Source organism: Sphaerodactylus townsendi, linkage group LG06 (genome assembly GCF_021028975.2).
Source record: "Sphaerodactylus townsendi isolate TG3544 linkage group LG06, MPM_Stown_v2.3, whole genome shotgun sequence".
In the NCBI taxonomy this organism is placed as follows: Eukaryota; Metazoa; Chordata; class Lepidosauria; order Squamata; family Sphaerodactylidae; genus Sphaerodactylus; species Sphaerodactylus townsendi.
The window spans coordinates 38,809,520-38,836,586 of NC_059430.1; the positions used below are offsets into that span (position 1 = coordinate 38,809,520).

General features: G+C 46.0%; 1 protein-coding gene across 1 annotated transcript in view; it reads right to left on the bottom strand.

Annotated features, from left to right (window-relative positions):
* Positions 1-2,599: 2,599 nt before the first annotated feature.
* The window catches only part of CSNK1E (casein kinase 1 epsilon), a 45,034-nt gene continuing 20,566 nt past the window's right edge, over positions 2,600-27,067 (bottom strand). The window contains 8 exon segments of the mRNA XM_048500876.1: positions 2,600-2,644; positions 4,215-4,288; positions 5,488-5,554; positions 5,556-5,625; positions 5,910-6,102; positions 7,730-7,878; positions 9,663-9,833; positions 26,287-26,515. Of these exon segments, the coding sequence (XP_048356833.1) occupies positions 4,256-4,288; positions 5,488-5,554; positions 5,556-5,625; positions 5,910-6,102; positions 7,730-7,878; positions 9,663-9,833; positions 26,287-26,515 (912 nt within the window). The 3' untranslated portion in view covers positions 2,600-2,644; positions 4,215-4,255.

A 27,067-nucleotide genomic window follows, 5' to 3' on the forward strand; every position in this document is an offset into this window, starting at 1 on the left:
GCAGGATGCAAGGGAGGACACCACCAAAACAACATGTAGGACAAATTAAGAAGTTATGAAGGACATATAATGAGGCAGATAGAAGCAAGAAAAAAGTGGTTTGAGAGGTTTCATTCATTACCTCATGTCTAGTTAACTAAGACAACTCTCAAAACTTGTATGAACTCCGGCAGTTTCCTTTGCTTTGGTCCCAGAAAAGTGAAATGATCTAAGGAGCCATTTTCCAAGGAAAATGCACAAATGATTACATAAACACCGTGTTACCAATGAGTGGTATTGCTATGGCCAGCTCTGTTTATATAGCCACCTAGAAGCCATGCCTCCTGGGGTATTAAATTGTGTTCGTGAATACTGAATGATTACACAACCAATTAGGAAAATATGTTGCTGGTTTTACTCTTTCCATAGAGGGCATTTGTGGATAGAAACTTCAAAAAACGAGCCAAGAAAACAACTCGTGGAAGACAAGTGTAGCCTCACCTTTCTCATTTTAAGAGCCTTCCAAGTGGGCCCCCAGATGCCTCTGCCGCAATTAGATCCACAAACCTGCCGTCTCCTTGTTGTTGCCCCAAGCCCCAAAGATAAGCAGTTGACTTCTAGGTGGCTTTCCCAGCACAGAGAAAGCAAATCTAAAATATGTATAAAAGAGGAAAAACAAATGTTTGAAAGCTATGTTTAGTTTTTCTTAAGTGTATGTAAATTGGTATGCAAATTTAGTGACTGCCTCAGAGTCATGCTGTGACAGAGCTCTATTGGCTATTTTGAACAGGATATGAGGGAAACGCACAAATCTAGATTTTTGTTGTTGTTAAAACTGTCCGAATATTTTGCTAGCACTTGTTGAAAAACTGAGCGGTCAACTCACTGACAGACAGTTGAGATCTTTGCAGATCTGGAAGCCCACATACCCTGTCCCATTCTTTTCTGGAATCCAAAGTACAGGCGGCATGTTTTAAAGGGTGTTGCCTTTCCCATGCACTATCACACAAATATAATTTATGAATCTGAAGGCCAATTCAGCTTTATTTTTAGGTGTTCAAGTGGAGTACATTCTCTTCCCAGTCACTCTTTTTCCTGGAACTTGGAACGGAGTAAGACAGTACATCTGTGTGCAAGATGATACTTCCGGCCTACGTGACATCACTACAGCCAGGTTGGCAGTAAGAGGGGATGGGAGGGAAAAAAGACAACAGATACTGCCATCACTTTATCATTTTCTACTTTATTACTTCAAATTAACAACCACGATAAAGCTCAAAAAAGTCCAATATTTACACAGGAAAAAAGTACAAAATCCCCCCCTCCCCAAAGTTCAAGGTTTTTTTCTGTTTTTTTAAAATTACAAAGTAATAAAAAGTTTTTTTTACTTTAATTAAAAAAAGGAGAGTGAGAGACACAGTAAGCGGGGTAAATAAATTAGGGGGGAATAAAGAACAGCCGCATGTTAAATAAAAAAAGATCAAGAACTGAACTGCCAAGTTTCCCACCTGCCCCCCCATGGGTCCTCACTTTCCAAGGTCAGAAGTGGGTCAAGGTTCAGAGGCTAGAGGGCACCACAATGACAGCTGCAATTCAAGCTCAAGAGAGATCAGTTCTCTTGAGTCAAGCCTAAAATTTATAGAGAACAGGGCAAAAAGGAAGGTAGAGGCGTTTGACTGGAGGGGGGAGGTAGTGCGTCTAAGCTGGGTTGTCCTTTTCATCTGTGATGGAAGAAGCAACCTCTGCAACAAAGCCAGCTTTTACTCCCCCCTCGTCACCTCATTTTCACATACCCCTCCCTTTTCTTCAACACCCTCCCTGTCGTCTGGGCAAGTAAAAACAATTAAAAAGAAATAACTAAACACACTCAAACAGATTTAAAAAAAAAAGACCCCCACTGCCTGCGTGAGAAGTGGGTCACATTTCTACATCCTTCACATTTGCTCATGCCTTGCCATTTCCAGCCATGTGCACATCCTTCAACACACAATTGCTGCCATGCCAGTATTGTCTGCCTTACTGGTATATGACTGTTGCATCTCCCAAGGTGCCCATCAATACACAGAGGGACCACAGCGTCCCCCCAGGGAAAGAACGCCTGAATGCAAATAGCAGGCTTCTCCCGCCATTTCTGTCCCCTAAAAATGTAGCGCCAGCTTGCCACTGCAGTGCATTTTGAAAGTAACACTAAGCCAGCTACTGATACCTCCCAGGGATAGAATTTTAGATCTGCAAACGTCCTCCCCTCCTTTTAAAGAACGAAAAATCCCAAAGGATCTTTTAAATTCGCCTTGGAAACCATGTCAATTTTACACAAGCCAAACCTTAAAAAAAGTAGTCCAGGAAGATTTTTGTAGATACAAAGAGACCGAGAAGGGAGTAGAAAGCCTCAAATGGCTGGGCATGGCCTGCTGGCATGAGATGGGGACGAGGCCTGGGGCGATAAAGCTGTACGGTAGCAGCACAGGTGCTTCTGCAAGGCTCCTGCATCGGCGACTTGTCAAAGGCAAATTGGGCTTGGGAACGCAGGCGGTGATCTCGAAAGAAAGGATTACCTAACGCTGTGAACAGCGTTCCGTTGGCCGCGTTAGTTGGTTATTTTTTTTCTTTTTTTCTCCTTTTAAAATTTTTTTGTTATTTTGTTTTTAAGAAAAATACAGTGAAGCATACCAAAAGAGAAAGAAAGAAAAGAAAGACGAAATGGTTAAGTATCTCCTCCCATAGTTTTCAATGTCTGCCTCTCCAACACTCTTGTGCCCCTTCCACTTGTTCAAAGAGGGAGAGAACAGGGGACCTGATCAGTGGACTGTGCCATTACTAAAATTTAGAGGAAAGCACAGAATGTACTTCCTGATCCTTCTTCAATGCTGCAAAATACCCAATTACTATTTCAATTTAATGTATGGGAAAGTGGTCAAAATATGCATTACTTTGCTAGCACTTTAAAGGCAAACCAGTGATAGCTGCCCAACTCCCGCCCCTCACAAAAAAGAAATTCACCATAGTTCACAGAATTAACAAGATCTGGTTCTGCTTAATTTATTTTGGAGACTGAAGGACAGGCTACAAATGTCTTTGACAACTCCCCCACAAACACCAAGGGACTGCAATTTCACCAGCCTTTTCTTACATAATGCTATCATGCATAAGCTATACATCTTAAGCATTTTACTTGTTGGCTTAAAACAAGTAAGCCTCTCACTAAATGAAAAGAGTCCCAGGGTGCTGAATTCTGCATTCAGCCACTGAAGCTGAATAGCAAAGTGAAAGAATCTGCAGTCCTACCAATGAAAAGCATGCAAACTGTAGTTCTCATATAGTACAATCCTAAGCAGAATTTTCTGAGTCCCCTGGAGCTTAGAAGGGTGGAATCTTATTTGAAAGTACGCTTTAAGGAAAATAGAGAGATGCATGTCTTAGTATCACATCCAATTCTGATACTGAAGGCTTGCCCTTCTATGTTTTTTATAATGTTTTTTGCCAGCAAGATTTTTTAAAAATGCAGCAGAGATAGATTCATGGCTGAGAAAAACACTGGACTGCATAAAGTCAACTAGGTAATTTGTACTTTCTGAGGTAGGACCTAAAGCCTGTATTCCGTCAACTATAGAATTACTACATTGTTCAAAAGCAGCAACTAAAATCACATTTGGATTCGAATGTTTTACTGGTAAACTGTTTACAGTGGGAACTAAGTCGCTGTTTGTCCCCTCTGATGTTCAGCCCCCACAGACAAGTAGTAGATACCTTCATATATTAAATAAGGGAGAATGGAGGAACGCTGCTTTTGGTGGCAACACTTGGTTCAATTGCCTGCACTCCAGAGGACAAAGGTAGTCCGGGTCTACCAGAGAATCATCCTCATTCAAGAATATCTGGTGAAACTACTGGTGGTCAAAAGCAATGGCATAGGTATGCTCAGCAGTAGCTCCCACAAAAATGCATCCCTTGGCAAGGCCATCTTAATATGCCCAAGGCTGCACATTTCACATGGTTGTGCGTTGTATCACCGGTTGTTTGGTGCATTAATCAAAGCAGGGCTGGTTAAATTACCAGATAAAAAATGGACCCATTAAAATAGGAAAAACTGGTAGGGGCAAGTTTAGGGCAGTTCAAGGTTACTAACCATAACCACTAAGCATTGTGGTGAGATTAAACACAAATAGGAAAGTTGCAGACCCATGAAGATCCACTTGTCAAATCAACACAACAATCCTGGAAAGGTCAGGAAAAAGACACTCACCTAAGCAAACACTGGTCCGGTGGCATCCTCTCTTCACTTCCCCAGGTGATCAAATGGCACACTTGTCTAGAAATAAGAAAATTCAGAGAAATTAAGAGGTGCCAGAAGAGGATGGAAGAAAGCAGAGCAGATCTTCGGCAGGTGCAGAGGAGAACAAACTCAATGCCTTCCAATCTTCGAATCTTCGTCTGGCTTTGGCTCCTGTTTCTGAGGGATACACCAATAATAACTTGCATTAAACTAATAACTCGTCAATAATGATTTTCAGAGGAAAATAAGGAGCTCACATTATAGCATGACCCCTTCTATGCCACAACAGGAAAACATTCATTCATTCCATACCAAATAGAAGTAAAGCACTTTTATACTCAAATTCTCAACAGATTTGAGAACAGTTATTTCCATTGTGAACAAGTTAATGGGCTAAAATCAGATGCAGAAGTGATGACAGTCAGAGGGATTGGCCTTTTCTACTTGCTTACTTGTGGGCAGTGGCATAGCTATAAGTATGGCGGTGTACTTGCACCTCATGCATAATCGCAAGTGAAAATCGCCTTGCTGTGGCCCTGCCCCAATTGTTGTTCCATTTTCAGCTGGCGGAAAGCTGTTTTCTGCCAGCTGGAAAAGGTAAAGGGGGGGCACGGGGGGAGGGGAAGCAGAGTGCACCCCGGGCGCACTCCTACCCAGCTATGCCTCTGCTTGTGGAGGAAGTCATGTTCTTTTAATGAGTTCTCTCCCACCTCCCCACAGCTCAAGTGAAAGCCAGTAGCCATGGCTAGGAACACTTTCTACTAATACAACTGTCCTTTTCTGGTAACAATTGTTCATGTTTTTGCAACATCAACAATAATTTACAGCTGTTCATGGAGCTCCTTTGAAAGTTACCTGGAAATTTCCACTAAGGCAACATGCCTTCTGCTGAAATAGGTCAACAGCAAAATACAAAACACAACGCAACAAAGACACTGGTTACCTATTACCTCCCGTGTGAACAACAAAGTGCTGGTATTAATCGACAAAGTTCTTGATGGCATCAGCACCACCTATCTTTGTGATTACTTCTACCCACAATCCTCCTGTTCACACAAAACTGCAGGATGAATGTTCCAGGCACCATCAACCAGCATTGTAGTACTCAAGCAAAATACAAACTGAAACTTGTTTTACTCTAACTGCTCTGTCCAGACAATAGCTCATGGAACTGAACGACTAATCCAGTGCTAAACATAGACAGTCTTCACTCCCATTCACCAGAAGAAACTTACCTGTGATGCTGAAATCCGTGACACCTCTTGCCGCCCTGTGAGGTCAGATGAGGAGATGTTGGCAGGGGCCTCGGTGTAACCTCATGCTGACTTTCCGCTCCCTGTCCACCCGTGAAATTGCTCTGGGGGACGTATTTCCTGATTAGGGGAAGAGAAGGAATTAATAAGTGATTGTTTATGAGGCAATATTAACAAGGCAAAAACTAGGCCCAGCCCCATCAAGTTGACAATCTAAATTCCCACTCTTGGTCAGAGAAAAGTGAAGGAATGAAGGAGGCAAGGGCAAATCAGGGAGGGGAAGAAAGGGAAAACAAAAGATCACATGTATGGGGGCTGCATTTTGGTTGGTAATGAGGCTGGGAGGTGTGTGCTTCCTATGCCTGACCCGGCAATTGTAGCTTCTTAGATTAATGGGTACTCACCAGACTGCTGGATACGGGAGGTGGGCGTGGAGGCCATAGGCTCAGCAACATTGCGGAGGCGGTTTGCTGTGGCCCCAGCAGGGGGGCCAGGAGGCAGTGCCCGCGTAGCAGAACCTCTGAGCTGCCCCATCCTTTCCTCTCGCTCATGTTCTCGCCTCTCCCGATCCATGTCCTCAGGATTCCGGGCTGCCCCCTGAAACATCCCCACAATGCACTCAGATTATAGTACTGGAAGGGCCGTCATTACCCAGATCAATCTGCCTGGATTTTGGATGTCAACCTGCAAGGCCTCCTTGCTGGCTGAGATGTCAATTAGCCTGCGGCAGGGTCCTTTTAGTCACTGCACCTACATTAGTCAACTTCTCTCCCCCAGGCAGTGCGATTAACACCATTCTTTTCAGCAACTGTTGAATAGCTGTTTAGAGTAGAATCTGTGCCCAGGATAATTAGGAATCCAGCATTCTATCAGTTTCATCAGCATGGCCAATTGGCCATGCTGGTAGGGGCTGATGGGAATTGTAGTTCCTGAACATCTGGAGAGCCGCAGGTTCCCTACCTCTGGCCTAGAGTATTCGTTTTGAAGCAGAAAGGTGGTCAGTAAAATAAAACAAGTAAGACTTCAGAAGCAGGCAAAAGGCACCATCATTTTCCTCACACCTCCTTGTGGCATTACGTGTAACACTCTTGGTGTAGTCAGAGGTGAAATAACAGAATTCTGTAAGGAGCCTAGATAGAGAATTAATCAGGAGTTTCTTCAGATTTTGACCATACAGTTCCTCTGCCAGCACGGCCAATTGGCCATGCTGGCAGGGGCTGATGGGAATTGTAGTCCATGAACATCTGGAGAGCCACAGGTTGCAGACCCCTGATCCAAGAGATGCAATGATTTCTATACACTAGATTACTATGCACAGTGTTCCACATTTCTTACTAGAAACAACTGAGCTAGGAGGAAAAGTGAGCGGGCATGATTCTACCCAACTGCCTAGTAAGGGGTCTCTCTCTCTCTCTCTCTCTCTTGCTCCTTCCCCCCGCTGGCCTTCTACATTTGCATTTGATGAGCACCATGGCACTGGGATGACTGACAAGCATTTGATATTTTATTTTAACAAAACAGCAGCGTGATGAGATCAAGTTTAAATAAGCTCAAACTTTTTAAGCACGGGATGCTTTAGGTTTTTGCTCTTGCGCACTGACTTGAGGCTTGATGCTCACGTGCTGTTGAAGGGGGCAAAGCCCCACCCCCACACAACCTTTTCCTGCAGAACTTTGGACAAGAGCTGTGTAAGTACAAAGCAGGGTGTAACTTGGGCAAAGCAGCTAGGCAGGACACTTAGCCTTTGCACAAGTAGTGTTAGCCCAATTTAAATGAGACTTTACATGAGTGCAAAGGCCCAGAGAGGACTTCTGCCTTGCCAGCAGCATGGTTAGATTAAGTCTGTCCTTCGTGTTGCAGTGCACCCTGTGCTCCCTTTCACCACAATATAGCTGGCTAAGAACTGACAAGGAGCAATGCAGAACATGGAGGCCTCTTCATCCTCACACTGTCTTCCCAGAAATTACCAGGCTCCCTCCTGGTTCTCAAGCTTACTTCCATGGCCACTACGACTCGACGTTTGCTTATAAAACCCCAACATCCAAGTTCTAGCCCTCCAGTGACATATTAGAATTGTCATATTTGCAAATGAGACTGCAGAAGTGAGAACATACATCATCCCCGGGTCCAGGACTATGCAGACTACAGCAATCAGGACTGTTGCTCACCCCTCAACTGCTTACAGTTCACTATCATGCAGGCTCTCAATACCAGAATTACTCACAAATTTGAGCATGTTCCAGTCGAACACATAGTCATAGGAAAAGCCCTGACGGTGGAAGAGGTTGCGGAACAGTTGCCTCAGGTAAGAGTAGTCTGGTTTGTCGTCGAACCGCAGTGAGCGGCAGAAGTTGAGGTATGTAGAAAACTCAGCTGGGAAAGGAAGGAGAGAGAGTCATTACTTCTCAAGCACAGTCCCACCATAATGAGGTGCTCCTATTCCTCCTGACGCCCAAGGCTTCACATTACAACTAGAAGATCACAACAAAGTCACTAGATTGCAGAGGACCACTGAAGCAAGACAGAGGTAGATATGGATGTGCACAACAACGTTGCTCATTCAAGCTACCGAGATAAATTTTCTTTATCTCAGATTTTTCCAAGCAAGAAGTAGCAGGTCATGGAAAGGAGAGCAGAGAGAAGAACAACCTACTGCCATGAGTGTACACATATGGCTGAGTGAAAAAAGGAGTATTTTACCCCAAAAACCCGTACAGGAAAGTTTTGGAACAGAAGGGTACGTTAGCCAAACACCAACACCAGCAACCCATCCTGACCTAGGAATGACACCACAGGTAACACAAATAAAAAGCGCAAATCCCAGCACTTCAGGAACATCTGGAAGCTCACTCTATTCAAAGGCCTTTCATGCAATAATAGCAGGTACACAACTCTCCCCGTCCCTCTTCTCCACCACCTCAAAACCCTGAAATGTGAGGCTCGCAACTCCTCCCATCCAACCAGAGGCGTAGCTGGGCCAAACTGTGCCCGGTGCGCATTCTAATTTTCTCTCGCCTCTTTCCTCTTCAATTCTTTTCTTTCGATTATTTGTCTTAGTTCCTTTCCTTTTTCAGAACTTTTTCAGGCTGCAAAAGGCCTGTTCACAGTAAAAACGGCCTGATGGGAACTATACTTTCCAGGAGACCTTGTGAGCCCCAAGGTCTCCTGGGAACTATAGTTCCTCAGGCCATTTTTACTGCAAACAGGCCTTTTGCAGCCTGAAAAAGTTCTGAAAAAGTAAAGGAACTAAGGTAAGTGTGGGAAGGGGGGTGGGCGCCGCAGGGGAGCGGGGGCGGGTCTGGGGCAATTTTTCACGCCCCCAGGCGTGCACCCGGTGCACGGCGTGCACCCCCGTCCCCTTGTAGCTCCGTGACTGCATCCAACCATTCTCCTTAAGTTAAACGGAGAACTACAGTCTCAGCTCTAGCATGGCTTTTTTATTTATACCTGCTTTTCTTCCTGGATAGGGACCCAAAGCTGCTTGCTTTTTCTTTCTCAAATACAGCTCAAGATGTTACCTCTTGGCGCTGAAGCTCAAGGCAAACAATATTTCTTCTGTAAAGCATCTACCCATTACCAGTAGAGGAAGTTGCTTAGTTAAGCGCTAGGGCTTAATAATACACTTAGGTAAATGCATACGTCACACGTTATTTTTTGCTGACAGAAGGGCCTTTCTATCAACAGACAATTTGAGGCTTCCCTTCCATGACCGACCTATCTGTGCTGCCCTGTCATGGGTCCCCCAGTTTACCAGAAGCAAAATTTCAGTGGGACTCAGGAAGTTTTCAGGGAAGTGGAAGAAGTCCCATTTTCACAAGCTTTGTACTGCTTGTAAGTCACTGGATACAAACTCAGACTTCCAATTTTATCTATAGAAAATATATATACAACTATATGCACATGAGGACCCCTGAAGTCAAGTGGCCTTGCCCCACATATTTCTGTAGTCTACTTCACCAACTAAGGGACAACTGCCCCTTGCTAAATTCCTGATTGCTCACTGAATGTTTTGCATTCACAGAAGGGACATTCTTCTGAGCTGTACCCCGTTGCTGAGTATCACCATTATATTGGAGATTATGTCTACACAAACAGAGCGTGTTCATACCCACACACACATATATATATATATACAAACAAAAATACTAAGAACTTACAAGGGTACCCTTTGCAGAGCACTTCAATAGGCGTGGACATCTTTTTCTCACTGATGCGCTCATATTTCTGGCGCTTCGTGGCAGCCTTCAGGCCTTGCCAAGGCAGCGAGCCGAGATTGAAGTACATCAGCACATAGCCCAAGCTCTCCAAGTCATCACGGCGACTTTGCTCTGGAAAGAGTTGCAAACATGGGCATGAGCAACAGCTTATATAATGTCAGGAAAACAAGAAGGTGAAATTAGAAACCAGGGGTTCTGCAGGGCGTCAATGATGCTAAAGTCAACACAATACTTGGCAGAGCCAGTCAAATACCAAGAATCCATGTATCCATGTGTGTGTTACAACACACGAACGTGTGTGCAACATCTGTTGAAACCAATGCAGCCAGTGGAGAACTAAACACGATTTCCTGTTGTCAAGGAAAGGATTCAGGGCTTGGCAAGATCCTAGCCTCACCCCAGGACCAGCAGAAGCCAAACAACTTATGCAAAGAAAACAAACATACAAATCGAATCTAGATACAAATTGTAGATTTCATATTCAATACAAGATTTAGATTTAAGAAACACAGAGGGATGGACTAGGTGAAATATATGCTACTTTTGCTATTAGAAGAGAAGGGAAAGGAACAGAACACACTGATTTAGGACAGAGGCTCCTTCCAACCCTATATGTTTATTTCATTGCTGGTTCTCTTTCACAACTGCCTCATTGTATTTTCCCTAATCTGTGACAGAGAACCAAATTCAGTTTTAGAAGACACTTGAAGTTGGAACAAGAAGTATTTAATATTAAAGCATAAGCTTGTAAAAAATAACAAGTAAACGTAATACCACTAAGTACTGTTAAATCCAATCCCATCAAGCTTCAGCATGCTTAATGTTGCAGGGGTGTGGCCCCAGTATTTGGCTGCAAGCAACCTCTTGACCAAAAAATTTGTTTACAGTGCTTGGCTTTCCATCTGTTGCTCTGGATCCTTTTTTAAAATTAATTTTTGTCCATATAAATACATAAAATATAAATTGTAGGAAAAAAAAGTGGAAAAAACATCAAACCACGTAAGACACAACACGTTAACTGACATTCAACAAAAAACAATAGAATGGATCTTATGTTCAATAAAATATAAACATGATACAAATTTAAGAGAGAAATTTCCATCTCACTTTTCCCCCTTAATATTCTACTATTCAAATAATGCCCATTGGTATATATCAGATTAACAATTACTTATCGCCTTAACCACTAACATATTAATAACATATTAACATATTCATTTAGTTCCTCTAACTCTAATCCCCATTAGTATTATATTTTTGTTTAAGCAAGTGATTTAATAACATACCAAAAAACCAAATCCCATTTCTCATCAAACTCCTGTTTTGACTGTCTTTTTTACAAGATTTGTTAATTTAGCCAGTGTTGCTGAATGAACTCTGTAACTTTTTCCTCCCAAAATCCTGTGTTAAGGATCTCTTTTGGCTTCCCAGCTACTTGCCATTGTCACTCTGGCAGCCGTTAACAAATACAAACATAGTTCTTCAAGTTCCTTTGGAAAATTCTCAGGAAGGATACTTAGTAACATTGCCTTTGCAGCAAATGGAAAATTGATCTTCAATATTTTTTGCATTTTTGCATGTACGCCTAACCAGTACTTTTAAATTTTTTTACAAGTTCACCTCATATGACAACACAACTTCTTTTTGACATTTCCAACAGAGGCCATTGAAGTTTTTACTTCTCTTCATGATATCTTTAGGAGTCACATACTATCTATAAAACATTTTGTACCAATTTGCTCTCAACATTTGGCAGGTAGTAAATTTAATGTTTTTGGACTTTAATGCCTCCCATTGTTGGAAAGTTTTGCAACCATTTCATCATACAGTCTTGTACTTGTTCCATTTCAGCATCATATTTAAGCAGGATATTATATATCCTTTTTCAAACTGTCCCATCTCTTAACGTTCCTCCCTCTAATTTTAGTTCTCTTCTGACATTAATCGGAAGTATGTCAGCCACTGAATTTTCTTTCCTTCATCTTTTATCTCTTCCCATGATGTAATTTCCTCTAAATTGATTATTTCTTTATACATTATATTAGTGTTATTCTTTCTTGTAATAATGTGTTTCCATGTGAGATTTTAAAGGTGAAATTGGGAAATCTTGTACTTGTTTTAGCCCAAATTCCAAAAAATCTTCTCCTTATTACATGTTACTCTGAATCCTACAATTTCCACAGATGGACAGAAGGATAGATGTCTACAGAATAGCAACTCTGCCTTCTCCCCTCTTGCTGAAGCCCAAAATTCCCCATGGAATGCTATTCAAGTTGGACAGAAGACCCCCAAGAAAAGCTTGAGAGGAAACTGGGAGTTCTGCCATGGGAAGAGAGCAATCAGTGAAAATCACGCACGCACGCACGCACACGCACCCCATGCAGGTAAACCCAGCACTTTAATGTCTATGCGCTACATAACTGGGATCACACCATAAAAAGGTGAGAGAGCTCTCGGAACTTTAGACTGGACCTCAGGCTTCCTCACATGGAGGCAGCACCTGCAGCCCGTGGGAGTCAGGATGCCTGGTACGCTCTGCTTGAGCAAAACTCATCCTCATTTTCACACACAGTGTGCCAGAATATATTCTTTCTGGTCATCCCCAAGCAGCTGTACAGCATAGTGAGGCTAAATGCAAGTCACGTGGGATCTTGACAGAACTTTGTTCTCAACACCTGCATAACAGGTTTAGCCAGGCAACGGCAATGGCCCATATGAAGCTGTATCGTAGTGCATCAGACCACTGGTCTACCAAGGTCAGTATTTCCTACTCAGGCTCGCAGCAACTCTCCCAGGCAGGGGTGGAGCAAGGGGAAACTATGCCCAGGGCACCCATGTGCCCTGCACCCATGCCACAGCACCGCCCGCCCCAGAACGCCACCGCCACGCCTCCCTGCCCCCGTGGCCCTACGCCACTGCTCCCAGACAGAGTCTTCTGTATCAATATACAAGATAAGCCAGAAACAGTATAGATATTGCAAAAATAAAACCTCTTGCTGGCTCAAGAAACAGCGTTAAAACGATACCTTTAATAGAAATAATTAAAAGTCTGTTATTAAAAAACCAAAATACCAACCATAAAGAAAAATACAAAATGTGGATAACACATTACAAACAGAAAGGGGATCCCAAAATATACACTTAGAACTCTAAGTCTCCGTATAAATGATATCCCTTCAGTGAAAATCCAAAAAGCTGCACAAGTTGGAAGGATTCCAATTGCCAGATGTTCATCCACTGTGCTTAGATGCATGTCACATGTTACTCTACTGAAGTCATATTTTTGGGCTGGATGCCTTGTCATTTTCTGTATATAACTGTTGTGGCGGAAGAAGACCAAGGTTGAAAGTGTTGAACTCACCTGTGTTAGTACTACCACCACTAACTGATGTTGCCACTAACTGATGTTTGTATGTGGCCTATCTCCTGAAGCGGAATCAATCTGTATGTTTTTTTATTGCTGGTATTTTGATTTTTTGATACAGGGGCTGCTCTCCCTGATGAGGCAGGAATTAAACTGGAGATCAAGATGGGCGCCCAGGCAGTTCCCAGGAAGTGACGAAATTCTACATCCTTCCTCCCCGAGAATGGGCTGGGAAACACCTATCCAGATGTTCTCCGCCTCCAGTAGAAATAGTAACCCAACTCCTGAATGGCATATATGCATTCACATGAAACGCAGACATAAAATTGAATCTGTAGGGCACCCTAACCCTAACCCTCCGGGATGCAGTAAGCAGCAGATGCACAAATCACACTCTACTTGGAAGCGGGACTATTTACATATGTACATGACATTAAGTTGCAAGTGGCTTATGGTGACTCCAGCAAGGGGCTTTCAAGGCAAGTGAGGAGCAAAAGTGGTTAGTCGTTGCCTTCCTCTGCAAAGCCTTCCCTGGCAGTCTCCCATTTGAGTAGAGGCCCTGCTTAGTTTCAGAGACTGTGCTATACTATGCCACCTTCTCTCCCTTACAAATTCCTGCGTCTCAATGCAAGCTCCATCCACACAATGCTATTTCACCTCCCCACAAAGCCTCTTAGTTGACTGATGGCCTTCCAGTGAAGTACTGGAAGTCTCTCAAGGCCATAATCAAATACAGCTTGCTGTCAAACAGCAGTCACTGCTATTGGAGTGGGGGAACAGCAGAGGGTAGGGGTGTGGAACCCCTCTCTGAACAGCTCATATGCCTATAACCAGTGGCTGCTCCCTCAACAGCCCAGTGGGGAAAGAATCAGCAGACAAGGAGAAGGTTTAGAACTTTTCTTTTCCCCTTCTCCCCGGTGCCCCGACTTGGTGCTGGCTATGGCCTCCCCACCACCGTCATTACTATTTGCCAGTGACCTGATTTTCAAAGATAGGCTGTTGGCAGTGAAGTGCTGACACACCCATATCCCTCTGCATAAGCATGCCCAATCTCTTCTAACTATTTCAGTGGGTAAGGCAAATTCAGCATGCATTATACCTGAGGGTCACACATTCAGACACAGAGAGAAAGAGCTGGTTATTTGTTTTAAATATATATATTTCATTTATACACTACCTTTCTCCCCAGTGGGGACCCAAAGTGCCTTACATTGCTCTCTCATTCTCCATTCTATCATTACAACAACCTTGTGAAGTAGGTTAGGCTGAGTGTGTGATGGGAACAAGGTTAGCAAGGAGCTTCCCTGACAGAACGGGGACTTGAAGACTCTGCTCCCACACTCTTAACTATTACTCCGTACTGGCAGATAATACTTTGTGATAATGGAGATTGGGATGTGGAATGGTACAGCATAGTCCAGTCTTGTCAGTTCTTGGAAGCTAAGCTGGGTCAGTACTTGGAAGGGGAACCACCAAGGAAGACTTTGTAGAGGAAGGTAATGGCAAACCACCTCTGCTTAATCACTTGCCTACAAGGTCAACAGAAGTTGGCAGCAACTTATACACACATAAGGAGATCAGCCACTCACAACCAGCAAAACTGAGCAGTGTGTGTATTTTACATTTCTCTCCCCCTGCCCCATCCCTTGCGCTCAGCTAATATGAGGCGTTCATCGCATTCCTCGAGTAATCTGTGCCTTTATTTTAGATTGAGATCTACTACCAGGGCTAAAAAATAAGAGGGCTTTGGGACCCTGCTGTGTACTTCCAGACAGTTGTGGGGAGGGGGAATCACTTGCAAGCATGTGAGGAGAAACTGCAAGTATATATTTACGCCCTCCTCCAGCATTCAGACAGAATCTGTTACAGGCCAGCGCTTGGACCCTTCAGGGTGTCTATTTCAGACCTCTCAAGGGTGGAGGATATGCTGGAAGTCATCTTCAGAGCATGTGAAAACTGAACGGAATGCATGAATCAAGAGGCTGCTTCTCCTCCCAGAACCAATTCTGCAGGGCCCAGCTGAAGAGCCCTTCCCAGACTTCCTCCCGCCTCCCCCACCTTCTTTCATACATGGTTTGACTGAGTACACATCCTGTGTTTCCTCTGGACATTAATCCTTGCATTATACATTCAAATGAAGCTCTTCTAATTGAGGATACCACAGTCAAATGAGTCCAAGTAATGCAGACTCTCCTCCTATTCTCTAAAATTAAATGCAAGAACTAAATAATGCAGCCCAGACTGACTAACAGGGGATTCATTAAAAGCAAAATAAAAACTGGACAGCCCAAATGAAGCCAGCCAGCCAGGAGACCTGGGGGTTTCCTGATTGCAGAATGCGATATTTTAAGCACAGAACTCCAGACTCCTAATTATTGCAAACTTTTGTCAGCCAGCCAATTACCAGCTCTCATAGCTTCACAGGTTCTAATTACAGCTCTTGCCTTGACTCCTCAGGCCTTGCATACACCAAACTGATCAAACTATTTCTCTTTGAGAGGTTCTAGCGGTATAGGGCTGAAGGTAGCAATTCACGGTGTTACCCAACAGACTGCAATATATGACTGGAATGTTGTTTCTAGCCAGGCTAAAAGGGTAGTAAGGCTGTCCTAGAAATTTCCTACTCAGGGATGACTTGTGCCGTTTCCCTGTTGAAACTGCCAATATGGTGCAGCAACATCAGAGCTTCCACGAGGCAGGTTTCCACACATTTCCCCTGCCATAGTACCCTTCCAGTGACCCTCCCCCATATACCCACCACTGATGCTTTTCCAGGTATCTTTATATCAACTGAATATTGTTATAGAAATATGGGTTATCAGATTCTCTAAATTTGAGGCTCATTTAAAAAAATAGTGGAGGTTGGAATTCAGAGAACCTGATGTACAGATTTTTATAACAATACTACTCCATAACTTTAAAAAAAACCCCATCATTGGCAGGGGAAAATGGCCACTGCCAAGGATCAGGGGGAAATGGTGCGGATTCAGACTTTCCCATCCACAGAGGTGCCACCCTGCTGTTGCTGTCATCGTTGCTGCAACATTACAGCATAGTAGGCTGGGGAAAGATCACAGAGAAGGTGGGGAAGAATCAGGAGATGCACAAAAGAAGATGATGCTGTGGAGAAGAAGAAAAAACACCTGCTTTGCAATAGTATCCAAGGTTAGAGAAAACAACTTGAGTTTAAGAAATCCTGAAAAGACCACACAGTTTGAAAGAGAATGCACAGTACAGTAAAAATTATGTGAAGGATATTTTCATGTCAGATGTCAAATTCTGATTATGATATTAGGTTCTTCCATTAAAAACAGAACTACCGTATATAATTGTGTATAAGCCGACTTTTTCAGCACATTTTTAACGCTGAAAAAGCCCCCCTCGGCTTATATTCAGGTCGGCTTACTCGAGAATATACGGTATTTATATGCAACTGTATGTGCCCTAGTCTGTGCTGATAACCTCACACCAGCTATAGCTGAAGCTCTGTTTGGACATACAGATGATGAGGAGGAATCCAGTTTTGAAGAATTTTAACTCTTATGTTTTAGCTTGGTTGCTGATTGAGCTAAGGTTTTTGTATGTTTAAAGTTTTTGTTGATACCATATTGTTTGTTGATACCATACCTCTTTTCCACTTACAGAGCTAGTTTACTGTTTTTCTTTGAAATTAAAATTCAAAAACATTTAACTTACTGATGCCTCAATTAATGTAATTTTATTGGTATCTATTTTTATTTTTGAAATTTTCCAGTAGCTGCTGCATTTCCCACCCTGGGCTTATACTCGAGTCAATAAGTTTCCCCAGTTTTTTGAGGTAAAATTAAGTGCCTCGGCTTACATTAGGGTTGGCTTATACTCGAGTATGTACGGTAACTACAATGGTGTGTTGGTTATTTTTAAAAAATCTGAATGAAGAAAGAAGTGGCCAACAGTGGAAGGTGTTGATTCATTTATACCCCCACCTCCTTTAAGCATAAGAGGCCCATAAGGTAGTTCACACAGTAAAAGCAATTCAAAGTACACATCCAAATTTAGTACAGTTTGCATAATTTATTCAGTTTAAAGAATCAGCCAGCATAATCCAGCTTTCCTCATCACAGAAGGATATTATATGTAAACAATAAAAAGAATCAGGTCTTCCACCAGGTACATCTTTAAATATCTAGGCAACCTCATCAGGCTTATAGAATTTGAGATTACTCTGAGAAGAGCAAGTGATGTCTAAACATCAATTACGACAGATAAGCCGTACTGCTGAGACTTAACATCTGTCAATCAACATGCAAACAAACTCATGAGCTGCTTATTTGCGAAGCTCAAAAGATCCAGGCACAAACAGAAGTTGAGACTGCTTTATGCACAGACTGTACATGCCCAACTGGTGTGGCTGAAGGAACTGCCACTAAGGGCCACTTCAGCTGTGAAGGAAAAACACCTGCAGTTACATGGCAATTCACATGTATTCTTTAAGTTCAGAGATCAACCATAGCATGGTTTATACTATACAAAGTTCAGAACTCAAACCATGGTTTGAAACTTCCAGTCATGCAGGCAAGATGTGGTTTACAGCTCCTAGTATTTTTTGTGTGCTCAGCACACCTTTCTCTAGATGGACACCTCCAATTGGTCACTGAACATAAGAACCTTGCTGGATCAGACCAGTGGTCCAGCTAGTTCAGAATCCTGTCTCACACAGTGGCCAGTTACTTTGGATAGTCAACAACAGGGCAACTTTCACTCACTGCATGATTTCATAGCTCTTTACTATTAACGATCTCTTCCCTACATGGGAGCACAGTAAGCAGTTTGGGCTGCACTCTTCCAAGAGGCTTCGCTGGGGCCCAGGCAACAGGTTCTGTGCCCATAAATTTCATGTAGGGATTTCTTGAAAGACAAAAGACATCAGGTTTGAAAATCACCAACTTAAACCAAATTGCTGGAGGTGGGGGGAATTGTCAAGGGCAGGGGTGGGTTAAAAGACATTTTAAAAAGATACTAGGTTACAGTTCATGAAGCTAGTAATAAACTATAAAAAAGAGGCAGTATACATAGCCAGCTTGGTCACTCAGAGCTGCCTGGTTGTATTGAACAAGAACCACAAGTTGTTTAGAACTTTCCTGTTCTCCTTCAGGCTATAAGCTCAGTGCTGCCAGCAATCACCCTTAGGCTTTCTGAACCACACTGGAACACAGTGTTGGGGTTTACTGTGATTGGTGGGAAAGAGCCACAGGATACAAACTGTGATGGTCTAGCTAGCCAGTCACATTTAATTGAATGGTGTATGATAAAAACCATTGGATTGTAGCAGTAGTCAGCTTGCAGGATTCAAGAAAGTCTTCCAAATGCTTCCCATCATAGAGACGGCTTGTTCCAGGGCTTCCACACCTTGCTGATTCATCAAGGAACAAGAGCAAGTCTCTAATTACTTCTGCCATCGCTATCAAAAACCCTTCACAAAGCTATTAATCTGCTCAGGATTGGGTCAGTTTTGTTTTGCTGGTAATTTTGTCAACAAAGACAGCAGGAATGTAATTATTCAAGGGCAAGACTGTGAGGCTTATCCCCTAATAACCCTTAAAAATAAAGTGTTGAGGAAGAGGGACGAGTATTTAGCAACCTTCGAAAAGGCAGAACATGTGAGAACGGTCCATTGGTTACTTACCGTGAAGGGCCCTTCTACTAGGAAGGGGGAGGACGTCTGGATGGGTGTTTCCCAGCTCGTTCTCAGGGAGACAGGATGTAGTTTTTCGTCACTTCCTGGGAAACGGCTGGGCGCCCATTTTGGCTCCAGTGAGCGACTGTCAAAGCAGTGGAAGGTTCCGTTAGTAGTTGGAGGAAGTGAGGTCGGTTTGTTCGTGCTGTGCGTGCCCTTCGGGCCATGATGTCATGAGTTCGTGTTCGGAGACTGCTGTTCAATTCAGGAGGTTAGATCGCCCTCCCCCTTCCTAGTAGAAGGGCCCTTCACGTAAGTAACCAATGGACCGCTCTACTGGAGGGGAGGACGCCTGGATGGGATCTCCCAGAGCAGTTCCCCACGGGTGGGTAGATTAGTCTCCGATGATGTGCTCCAGCACCCGCCTGCCTAACGTGGTTTCTGGAGGCTGCTAGAGAGTGTAACTTGTAGTGCCTGACGAAGGTCCATGGCTGACTAATGCTATTGCGCCGCAGATGTCCGGCCAGGGGAACTCTGCCTTCAAGGCTGCGCTTTGTAGCTGCACTGGCGGGTGGAGGTGCTGTGATACCCATCGGGTGGTATGCCAGCTGCCTGGTAAGCTTCTAAAATACATGCCTTGATAGTGCGGCTAATTGCAGCCTTCGACATTTGTCTTCCTCGCTGGGGAGAGACGCTGGATGAAAAGCGCCGTCCGATACACCGCAGTGCTTCGGTTCGTGATGATGAAAGCCTTGACGGCTCTTCTGACATCCAGGTTGTGCCAGAGGCGCTCGGTGGGATGTTTGGGAGAAGCGCAGGAAAGACGGAAGAACTATCTCCTGGGTGAGGTGAAAGCTGAGCAGACCTTGGGGATGAAGGAGGGTCCAGCCGAGGACAATACTGTCCTTGTGGAAGATGCAGAAGTCAGAGGTACCGATAGAGCTTGATCTCGAGACCCGGCGAGCCGAGGTTATAGCCAACAGGAAGAGTGCGTCTTCAGCGCAGCCACTTGAGGTGGATAGTCTGCACGGGTTCGAATTGAGACTTGTTCAGGGGCGAGAGGACTGTGTGAAGGTGCCATGTAGGGAAGCGGTGCACTGTAGGTTGTTGTAGCAGCTTGGCCCCTTTTAGAAACCTGACTACGCCTGGGTGCCTCAAAGTGGTACTCCCTGTGAGTAGGGCAGGACGGTCGCACAGTGCCGCCACTTGGCGCTTTGGCGTGGCACTGCGTGAGACTATAGTTGAGCCCCTTCCTGGAGGAAGGCTAGGGACCTGTGGGAGCCAGGGGAACGGTGGTTTACCGCCTTTCTCCTGCACCATCGGACGCACGCCTTCCAGGAGCAGTTGTAAATGGCGCTGGTAGAGCTACGGGCGCAGAGGGCCAGGAGGACCTCCGCCACCTGTTCTGAGTAACCTTTTTGTCTTAGGCTTCGCCCTCAATCGCCATGCGGTCAGTTGGAACCACTGAGGCGATGGGTGGTGCACTGGGCCCTGTGAAAGCATGTCCGGTGGAGTGGGTAGTCTGATGCCGGGTGATGTGGCCATCTCCAGTATGGAGGAGAACCATGGTCGCCTTGGCCAGTAGGGGGCCACAAGTATCACCGCGGCCCCTTCCCTCCGCTATCTTCGCAGAGTTCTGGGTATGGTGGGGATTGGGGAAAGGCGATAGGACGGCCTTCGCCAGTGTGCTGATAATGCATCTATCCCCATGGCCTGGGGGGGTGGTGGAACCTGGACATGAAGGCCGGAGCTGTCGGTTCTCCTCACGACGCGAAGAGGTCTATCGCTGGCTCTCCCAGCTGTTTTGAGATGAGACGAAATATGGACGGTTTGAGTCTCCACTCTGCCTCCGAAATCGCCTCACGCCTGAGCCAGTCTGCTGTGGTGTTCGCTTGGCCGCTGATGTGTTCCGCCGTTATTGATAGGAGATTTGCCTCCGCCCACCCAGGATGCACAGGGCTTCGATGCATTTGGGATGATCGTGATCCACCCTGATTGTTGAGGTAGGCCTTGGCCGTGGTGTTGTCGGTGCGGACTAGGACGGGCGACCCTCGAATCATCGTCTGGAACCGCCAGAGGGCTAGGGCGATCGCCTTCTGGTCTCCAACACGCTGATAGACAGGGTGGTCTCCTCCGCTGTCCAGGTTCCCTGGACGGTTGTCGCCAGAGTGGCCCCCCAGCCCGATAGACTGCTGCCTGTGACCACTTTTGGTGACGGTCCCGTGCAGGAAGACCTTTCCTGAGTCAGGTTGTGTTCCTAAGGCCCACCATCGTAGTTCCTTTTAGTTTTGAGGTGATGACGATCTGCCTGTCCCGTTTTTCCATGATGTGGAGTTGGAACGGCCGGAAGCCGCTAGTGGCCGGGCGGTAGCCTTCCCATTGGACCATGTCAAGACTGACACCATGAGGCTCCAGCAGACTTGCCAGGGCGAGTAGGGAGGACTGTTGAGTCGATATGGCTGTTGTCACCAGCTGCTTTATTCGCAGCCTCTTCGCTTCGGGGACTGAAAGGGTATGTGTGGATGTGTTGATTATGGCCCCCAGGTGTTCCATGGTCTGAGATGGGATGAGTGTGCTCTTCTCCAGGTTGACCAGGAAGCCATGCTGCTGTAGAACTTCCTGTACCCTGGCCATGTCTTGGGTTGCTTGCCCCCGTGACCGCGATCGAATGAGTATATCAGCCCAAGTACGGGTACACGCGGGATTGCTTCTCGGCGCAGTTTGGTAATGGGTATGGTGAAGCACCTTGGAGAACACACGGGGGGCTGTGGCGAGGCCAAACGGGAGAGCCTGAAACTGGTACTGGTCGGCCCCCACCGCGAACCTGAGATACTTCCGGTGTGCAGGGTTGATGGGAATATGTAGGTAGGCCTCGGTGAGGTCCAGCGAGGTTAGGAAGTCTCCGGAGCGAAGATGTTCCGCTATTGACCGGAGTGTTTCCATGCGGAAGCATTGAGCTTGATGTGCCTGTTGGATAAACCGGAGATTGAGGATTGCCCGCCAGTCCCCGCTGGGCGCTTTGGGACTGTGAAGAAGTGAGAGAAAATCCCTGAGGATCGCCTCCACCCTGGCACCGGGTTCTATTGCTCTGATGCTGACTCAGGTGCCAGATTGCTTGTTGGGTCCTGCGGCCTTGATCAGACTGGAGTTGGCTGGGAAGCTGCGGAAGCGCTGTGGGGAAGACAGTTGAATTCGATGGAGTAGCCCCGATTGACTACCTCGGCCGCCCACTGGTCCACGGATCGCCTGTCCACTGATGTCGGAACTGCTGCAGGCGACCCCCCACTGGCAGGGTTTTGGCGCCATTGTTTGGCTGGGGTCAGGCGAATGGCTTGCCGTCGCGGCTTTGGGTTGTTGCTAAAGGAGTTGGAACTGGAGGCTTGTCCCGCTCGCCTCTGAAAGCTGTGTTGAGGTTGCCATCGGTTGCCCTCACGTGCTGGTCTGGGTAGCGTGCGATGTGTCCGGGAAGGTGGTGGAAGGGCGAGTTCTGGGTGTAGGTCTCCCTCCTGATGGACTTTGGCATGGCCTTCTTTTGTCCTCGTGTCTCCACCAGGATCTGGTCCAGTTCCTGACCGAATAGGGTGCCACTCTGGAAGGCGAGGCCGCTACCAGCTGTTTGGAGGTGAGGTCCGCTTTGCCAAGCTGCCAAGTAGGGCTCTTGGCCACCACCGCGGTGGCCATCACCCTTGCAGACATGAGTAAGGCATCGAATGTGGGAAGGCCCGCAAGAAATGAGGAGCTGAGCATGACCCTTTCCACTTCTTCCCTGATCCCCTGCTGTTCCGCTGGGGATCCTGTCCAAGAGCCGGCGGTTAAACAATGGTGGCCCTGGCCACTGTGGCCGACACCGCCAGGGCCTTGGTGATGGCTGCCAAGCCCTCATGAGCCCTTTGAGAGTCATGTCTGACCTCTTGTCCATTTGGTCCCTTATAGTCCCCACCTGCCCTTGGCCACCAGTCCCCTGACTGCAGAGCTGCCACCGGGGCCTACCAGCGGGGTCTGAGCATGTTGGAAATGCACTCGGGACGGGTAGAGCTTCTTGAAGGCGGCGGGGAGGCCCTTACTGGATGCGGTATTAGCCCATTCCCTCTTAATGCGCCGCTGGAAGAACTCTGGGACTGGGAAGAAGTCTTTACGTCTGTCTTCCTGAGGAAAGATGTCCTTTTTTTCCTTTGGGGCAGCTCTGGATGGGCTTGCCCAAGGTGGAGGGGCCAGATGGGTCCTCCGCGTCAGAGGGGTCTGTCAGTTCCAGAGCCGCTATGTTTTTTGTGATCAGGAAGGTGAGATTCTCCTGATCAAAAAGCCTGAAGGATTGATCAGTATTCTCTGATTGAGTGGCCTCATTATCAGAGAAATGGTCAGAGTCATCTGCGATCTCTCCTTCGCTGAATTCCTCCTCTTCCCCTGGGAAGTCCAGTGGTCCCCTGGGGCGTGGGGGTTCTGGTGCCCGCGGTCTGGCAGGGTTGGGAGTGTGGGATGGCTGGCCTCCCCTGTTGCCCTGATGGTGGGATGCATGGTAGGATTGTATCTCCTCCCTCATGGCCACCCTCATCATTTCCACTAATTGCCTCTGCGAAGAGGCCGACATGAGCCCTTCGTCTGGGGAAGCCTCCCCCTCCCTGCCCCCGCCGGAGCGGTCTTGCCTGCATGTCTGAAGAACGGCCGCTTCCTCCTCCTCCTCTGATGCCTCTCCGGAGTCCGAGGTTGCAGCGGGCTCCGCCTCAATCCCGGACGGGGAGCTGGCGCCGCTGGTGAGAGCCTCCGCTTCCCCAACGACCTCCGAGCCCCCGAGGGGGGCGGGGGCGCCAATGGGGACTGACGGGCTACTTCTGGCGCCGACCGCGTGTACTCCAGTCGTTGGCGCCATTGCGGAGGCTCCCGATGCGCTGGGCGAGCCCCAGCCGGGGCCGCCAGCGTTTCCGGCTGCCGCAGCGCTCTCCGCGCCCCTGGCGGGGCCGGCGCCCTTCTGCGGTTTTTTCTTGCCGTGCGCGCCCTTTTCCGGGCCGCCGGCAGTCTCCGCCGCTTTGCCGCCTCCCTTTGTCTTCTTGGAGCGCGGTTCCTGCGCTCCTTGAAAGGCGTCTCCCGGCCGCGCGGACTTCCCGGTCTTCTTGCGGCTGGGAGCTAAGGTTTCCGCCGTTTCCTCTCCCCTGCAGGCAGCTCCTGGTGCGCTCGGCTAGCGCGGGGGCGAAGGCCTGTCTCTCCGGGGAGAAAGGTGCGGAGGCCATAGTTGGAAAGAGGGGGGAGGGTAAGCCCTCGTGGCGTCGAGGGGGGGTGAGGCAGCGTTGGAGGGAGGAGAGGAGGGAGAGTTTCAGGCAAGTTGCTAACGAAAGGAGAAGAAAAAAGGAAGGAAAAAATCCAAGGTGAAAAGCTTTTGTAGCCTGAGCTGCAAAAAACGCTGTTCTCCCTGCAGAGACAGGATTTAAACTGGAGCCAAAATGGGCGCCCAGCCGGTTCCCAGGAACTGACGAAAAACTACATCCTGTCTCCCTGAGAACGAGCTGGGAAACACCCATCCAGACGTCCTCCCCCTCCAGTAGAACATTTCATTTCTGCAGACTGAGGTGCAATATAGGCGATGTTTACAGCACTAGGCTAATCAGTCTTCCAGGGAGCAATCCCAATGTTTTATCAGTTACCACACAGGAAGTAAAAAACTTATGTAAGAGCTTCCTGTTGCTGCAAGGTCACAGGGAGTAATAACAGACCACATTTGTACCCCGAGGAATTGGGGCTGGGGAGCAAGCTTATGCTTTTGCAGTGGTACAGCCAGGAAGACAATGGCCATTTTATGGAGTCATGCCAGCAGTCCCTACTGACAACCCAGTTAAGCATTCATTCATTGTTGAATGAGAACATCAAAATAATTTACTCCCCAGGATGTAATCAATCAACCAAAGCTTGAACTAGTGAAGGATCCTTAAAGCATGTTAGCTCATTGCCTCAGGTTCTACACTGGATCCCCATGACCTTTAGTGGCATCAGTTGCTCATTTTAACTAACATGCTCATTTTAACTAACATGCTTTAAGGGGCCTGCTTCTGCAAATCAACTCTAGACTTCTTTGGTGGTTTCCCATTGAAGTACTAACAAGGGCTGACTGTGCTTGCCTACCAAGAGCTGATGAGACAATGCTAGCCTGGGCTATCCAGGTGAGGACTTCAAAAATATACCGAAGGAGAAATGTCTTTTTTTTTTTTAGAAGAAAACTGCACCCATCCAACACAGAATTGCAAACAGGTATACATTGTGTTACTGAGACCCCTATTTAGACGTTTTAAGGGTCAGCAAAGGAAGGCAAGCAGAGGTTTGCAAGGAGGTATACAAAGGTGGCAAATGAATCTTGGACTTTCATGTATAATATGTACAGCATATACACAGCATATTTAGGAATTATGCTTTTATGTTTTAGAATAAAGTATAAGGAATCTAATATAAGAACACTCATTTTACACATTCTGAGTTTGTAAAAACTTCAAAAGTATTTTATTTGTTCCAAATGAAAAAATATTTCATAGGTTTTTTTAAAAAAGCCTTTTCCCAAGAAAAAGTGATTTAGGGAAAATTTCTTAGGGAAAATTACCTGTTTTTCTTTATTTTCCAGGCCCTCACATCTCTGTGCAAGGAAAGCTCTGTTTGCCTTAACATTCTGCACATTTTGAACCCTGAATAAGAACAGAATGCTTCCTAGAAACTTAAAAAGTGAATTCCTATATTTTACAACTTCTAAAAGGACTTGAATTAAGAGACTACCCAGAGATTGTCATGGGAGAGTTAGGCCTTTGCCACAGAGGAATATCTAAAATCATGGAGAATGTAAAATTGTTCTTTAAACTAAAAACCCGGGCTTATGGTTATGCTTTACTTGGAAGTTTTCTTAATCTAGATAGAGAATCCAGGAACATGCAGTTTTCTTTTATGACATTCTTCTCCCTTACACTTCCAACGAAGCATTTCATTCCCTGAAAAACTTGCAGCTGGCTTGAAAGAGCCCTTAAAAGAAATGTGATAGCCCTACACGAATATATGGAAAGATGCCACTAGTCTATCCCATGAAGGGCAAGGAGAATTCCACTGACTGGAATTCAAATGAAAGGAGTTCCCAGCTAGAAGCTCAGAAAAGCAAAAAAAAAATGTCTTCACATATTGTGTGCCCCTCATCCCATGTCATCTAGCTGTTTTCTTGCTAACATCCTGGTTATTGGGTAACTAGTACAAAAACAAGCCACAGTATCACGAAGGCGGCTTTCTACCCATAGCCAAAGGAAAGTGTCTATTGTTTGGATAGCACTGAATCTCATGTTCTTTGGCACCAAACCAAACATGAGAACTTAAACACACACAAGTAATTAAGGACACCACATAAAACTGTCACTCAAAGATCGACTTCTGATCTACTGCTTACATGCACAATATTACACCAAAGTCACAACACACCTCTGAACTCTGGTTCAGCCATTAGGACCAAAGTTGCAAGGCAAAGGATGCCTTCACAAATCTCCCCATCGTCATGTCCTCCACAATCTCGCTTCAAGACACAGACTCACCAATGCCGAGATGGGTGTTTATAGAGGCATAGCGCGCTGTCCCAGTCAGGTTTTTGTTTTCCCGATAGGGGATGTGTTGGTGGGTGCGGGCATCTCTGTACTTCTTGGCCAGGCCGAAATCAATGATGTACACTAGGTTGCCTTTCTTGCCAAGCCCCATAAGGAAATTGTCTGGTTTCACATCTCGGTGAATGAAATTCTTGGAATGAATGTATTCAATACGGCTGATCTGGAAGTTAGTTGGGAAGAGCGAAAAAATACAGCAGTTAAATCCTATCTACTGCCTACATGACAGATAACACAGCAAAAGGACAGAGATAAAAAGAGGTTTGTAATAACGAAAAGTCAAAGGGCTAAAAGCAATTCTTTAGGTCCAGCTTCTTGCACTTTGAAAGCTCCCTCACAAGACAAGTGGGAACCCAGCAGCTGAAGGAAGAGCTTGTCAAGAGCCAAAGACTGAGAGCGAGCAAAAGAAGGATTCTTCCATGGTTACCAACACAGATGTGTTAAGAGGTATTCCAAGTTTTTTGAGGCCACTATGTCCAACAGCTATACAAGCCCTCAGCCAATGCATTCCACTCTCCCTTCCCCAATCATCTTCAGAAACTGAAAACAAGACTCTTCCCTTGCCATGGCAATCCACCTGCTTTCTCTTCTACATGACCATGTGCTTCTCTAGATCTTTCGGACACCCTTTGTGAATGCTCTCTTCAGCCTCACTCAAAAGGACCCACTGTGCACGATAATACTCTAACCACTGCTGGGAAGGGGAGCCACAGCA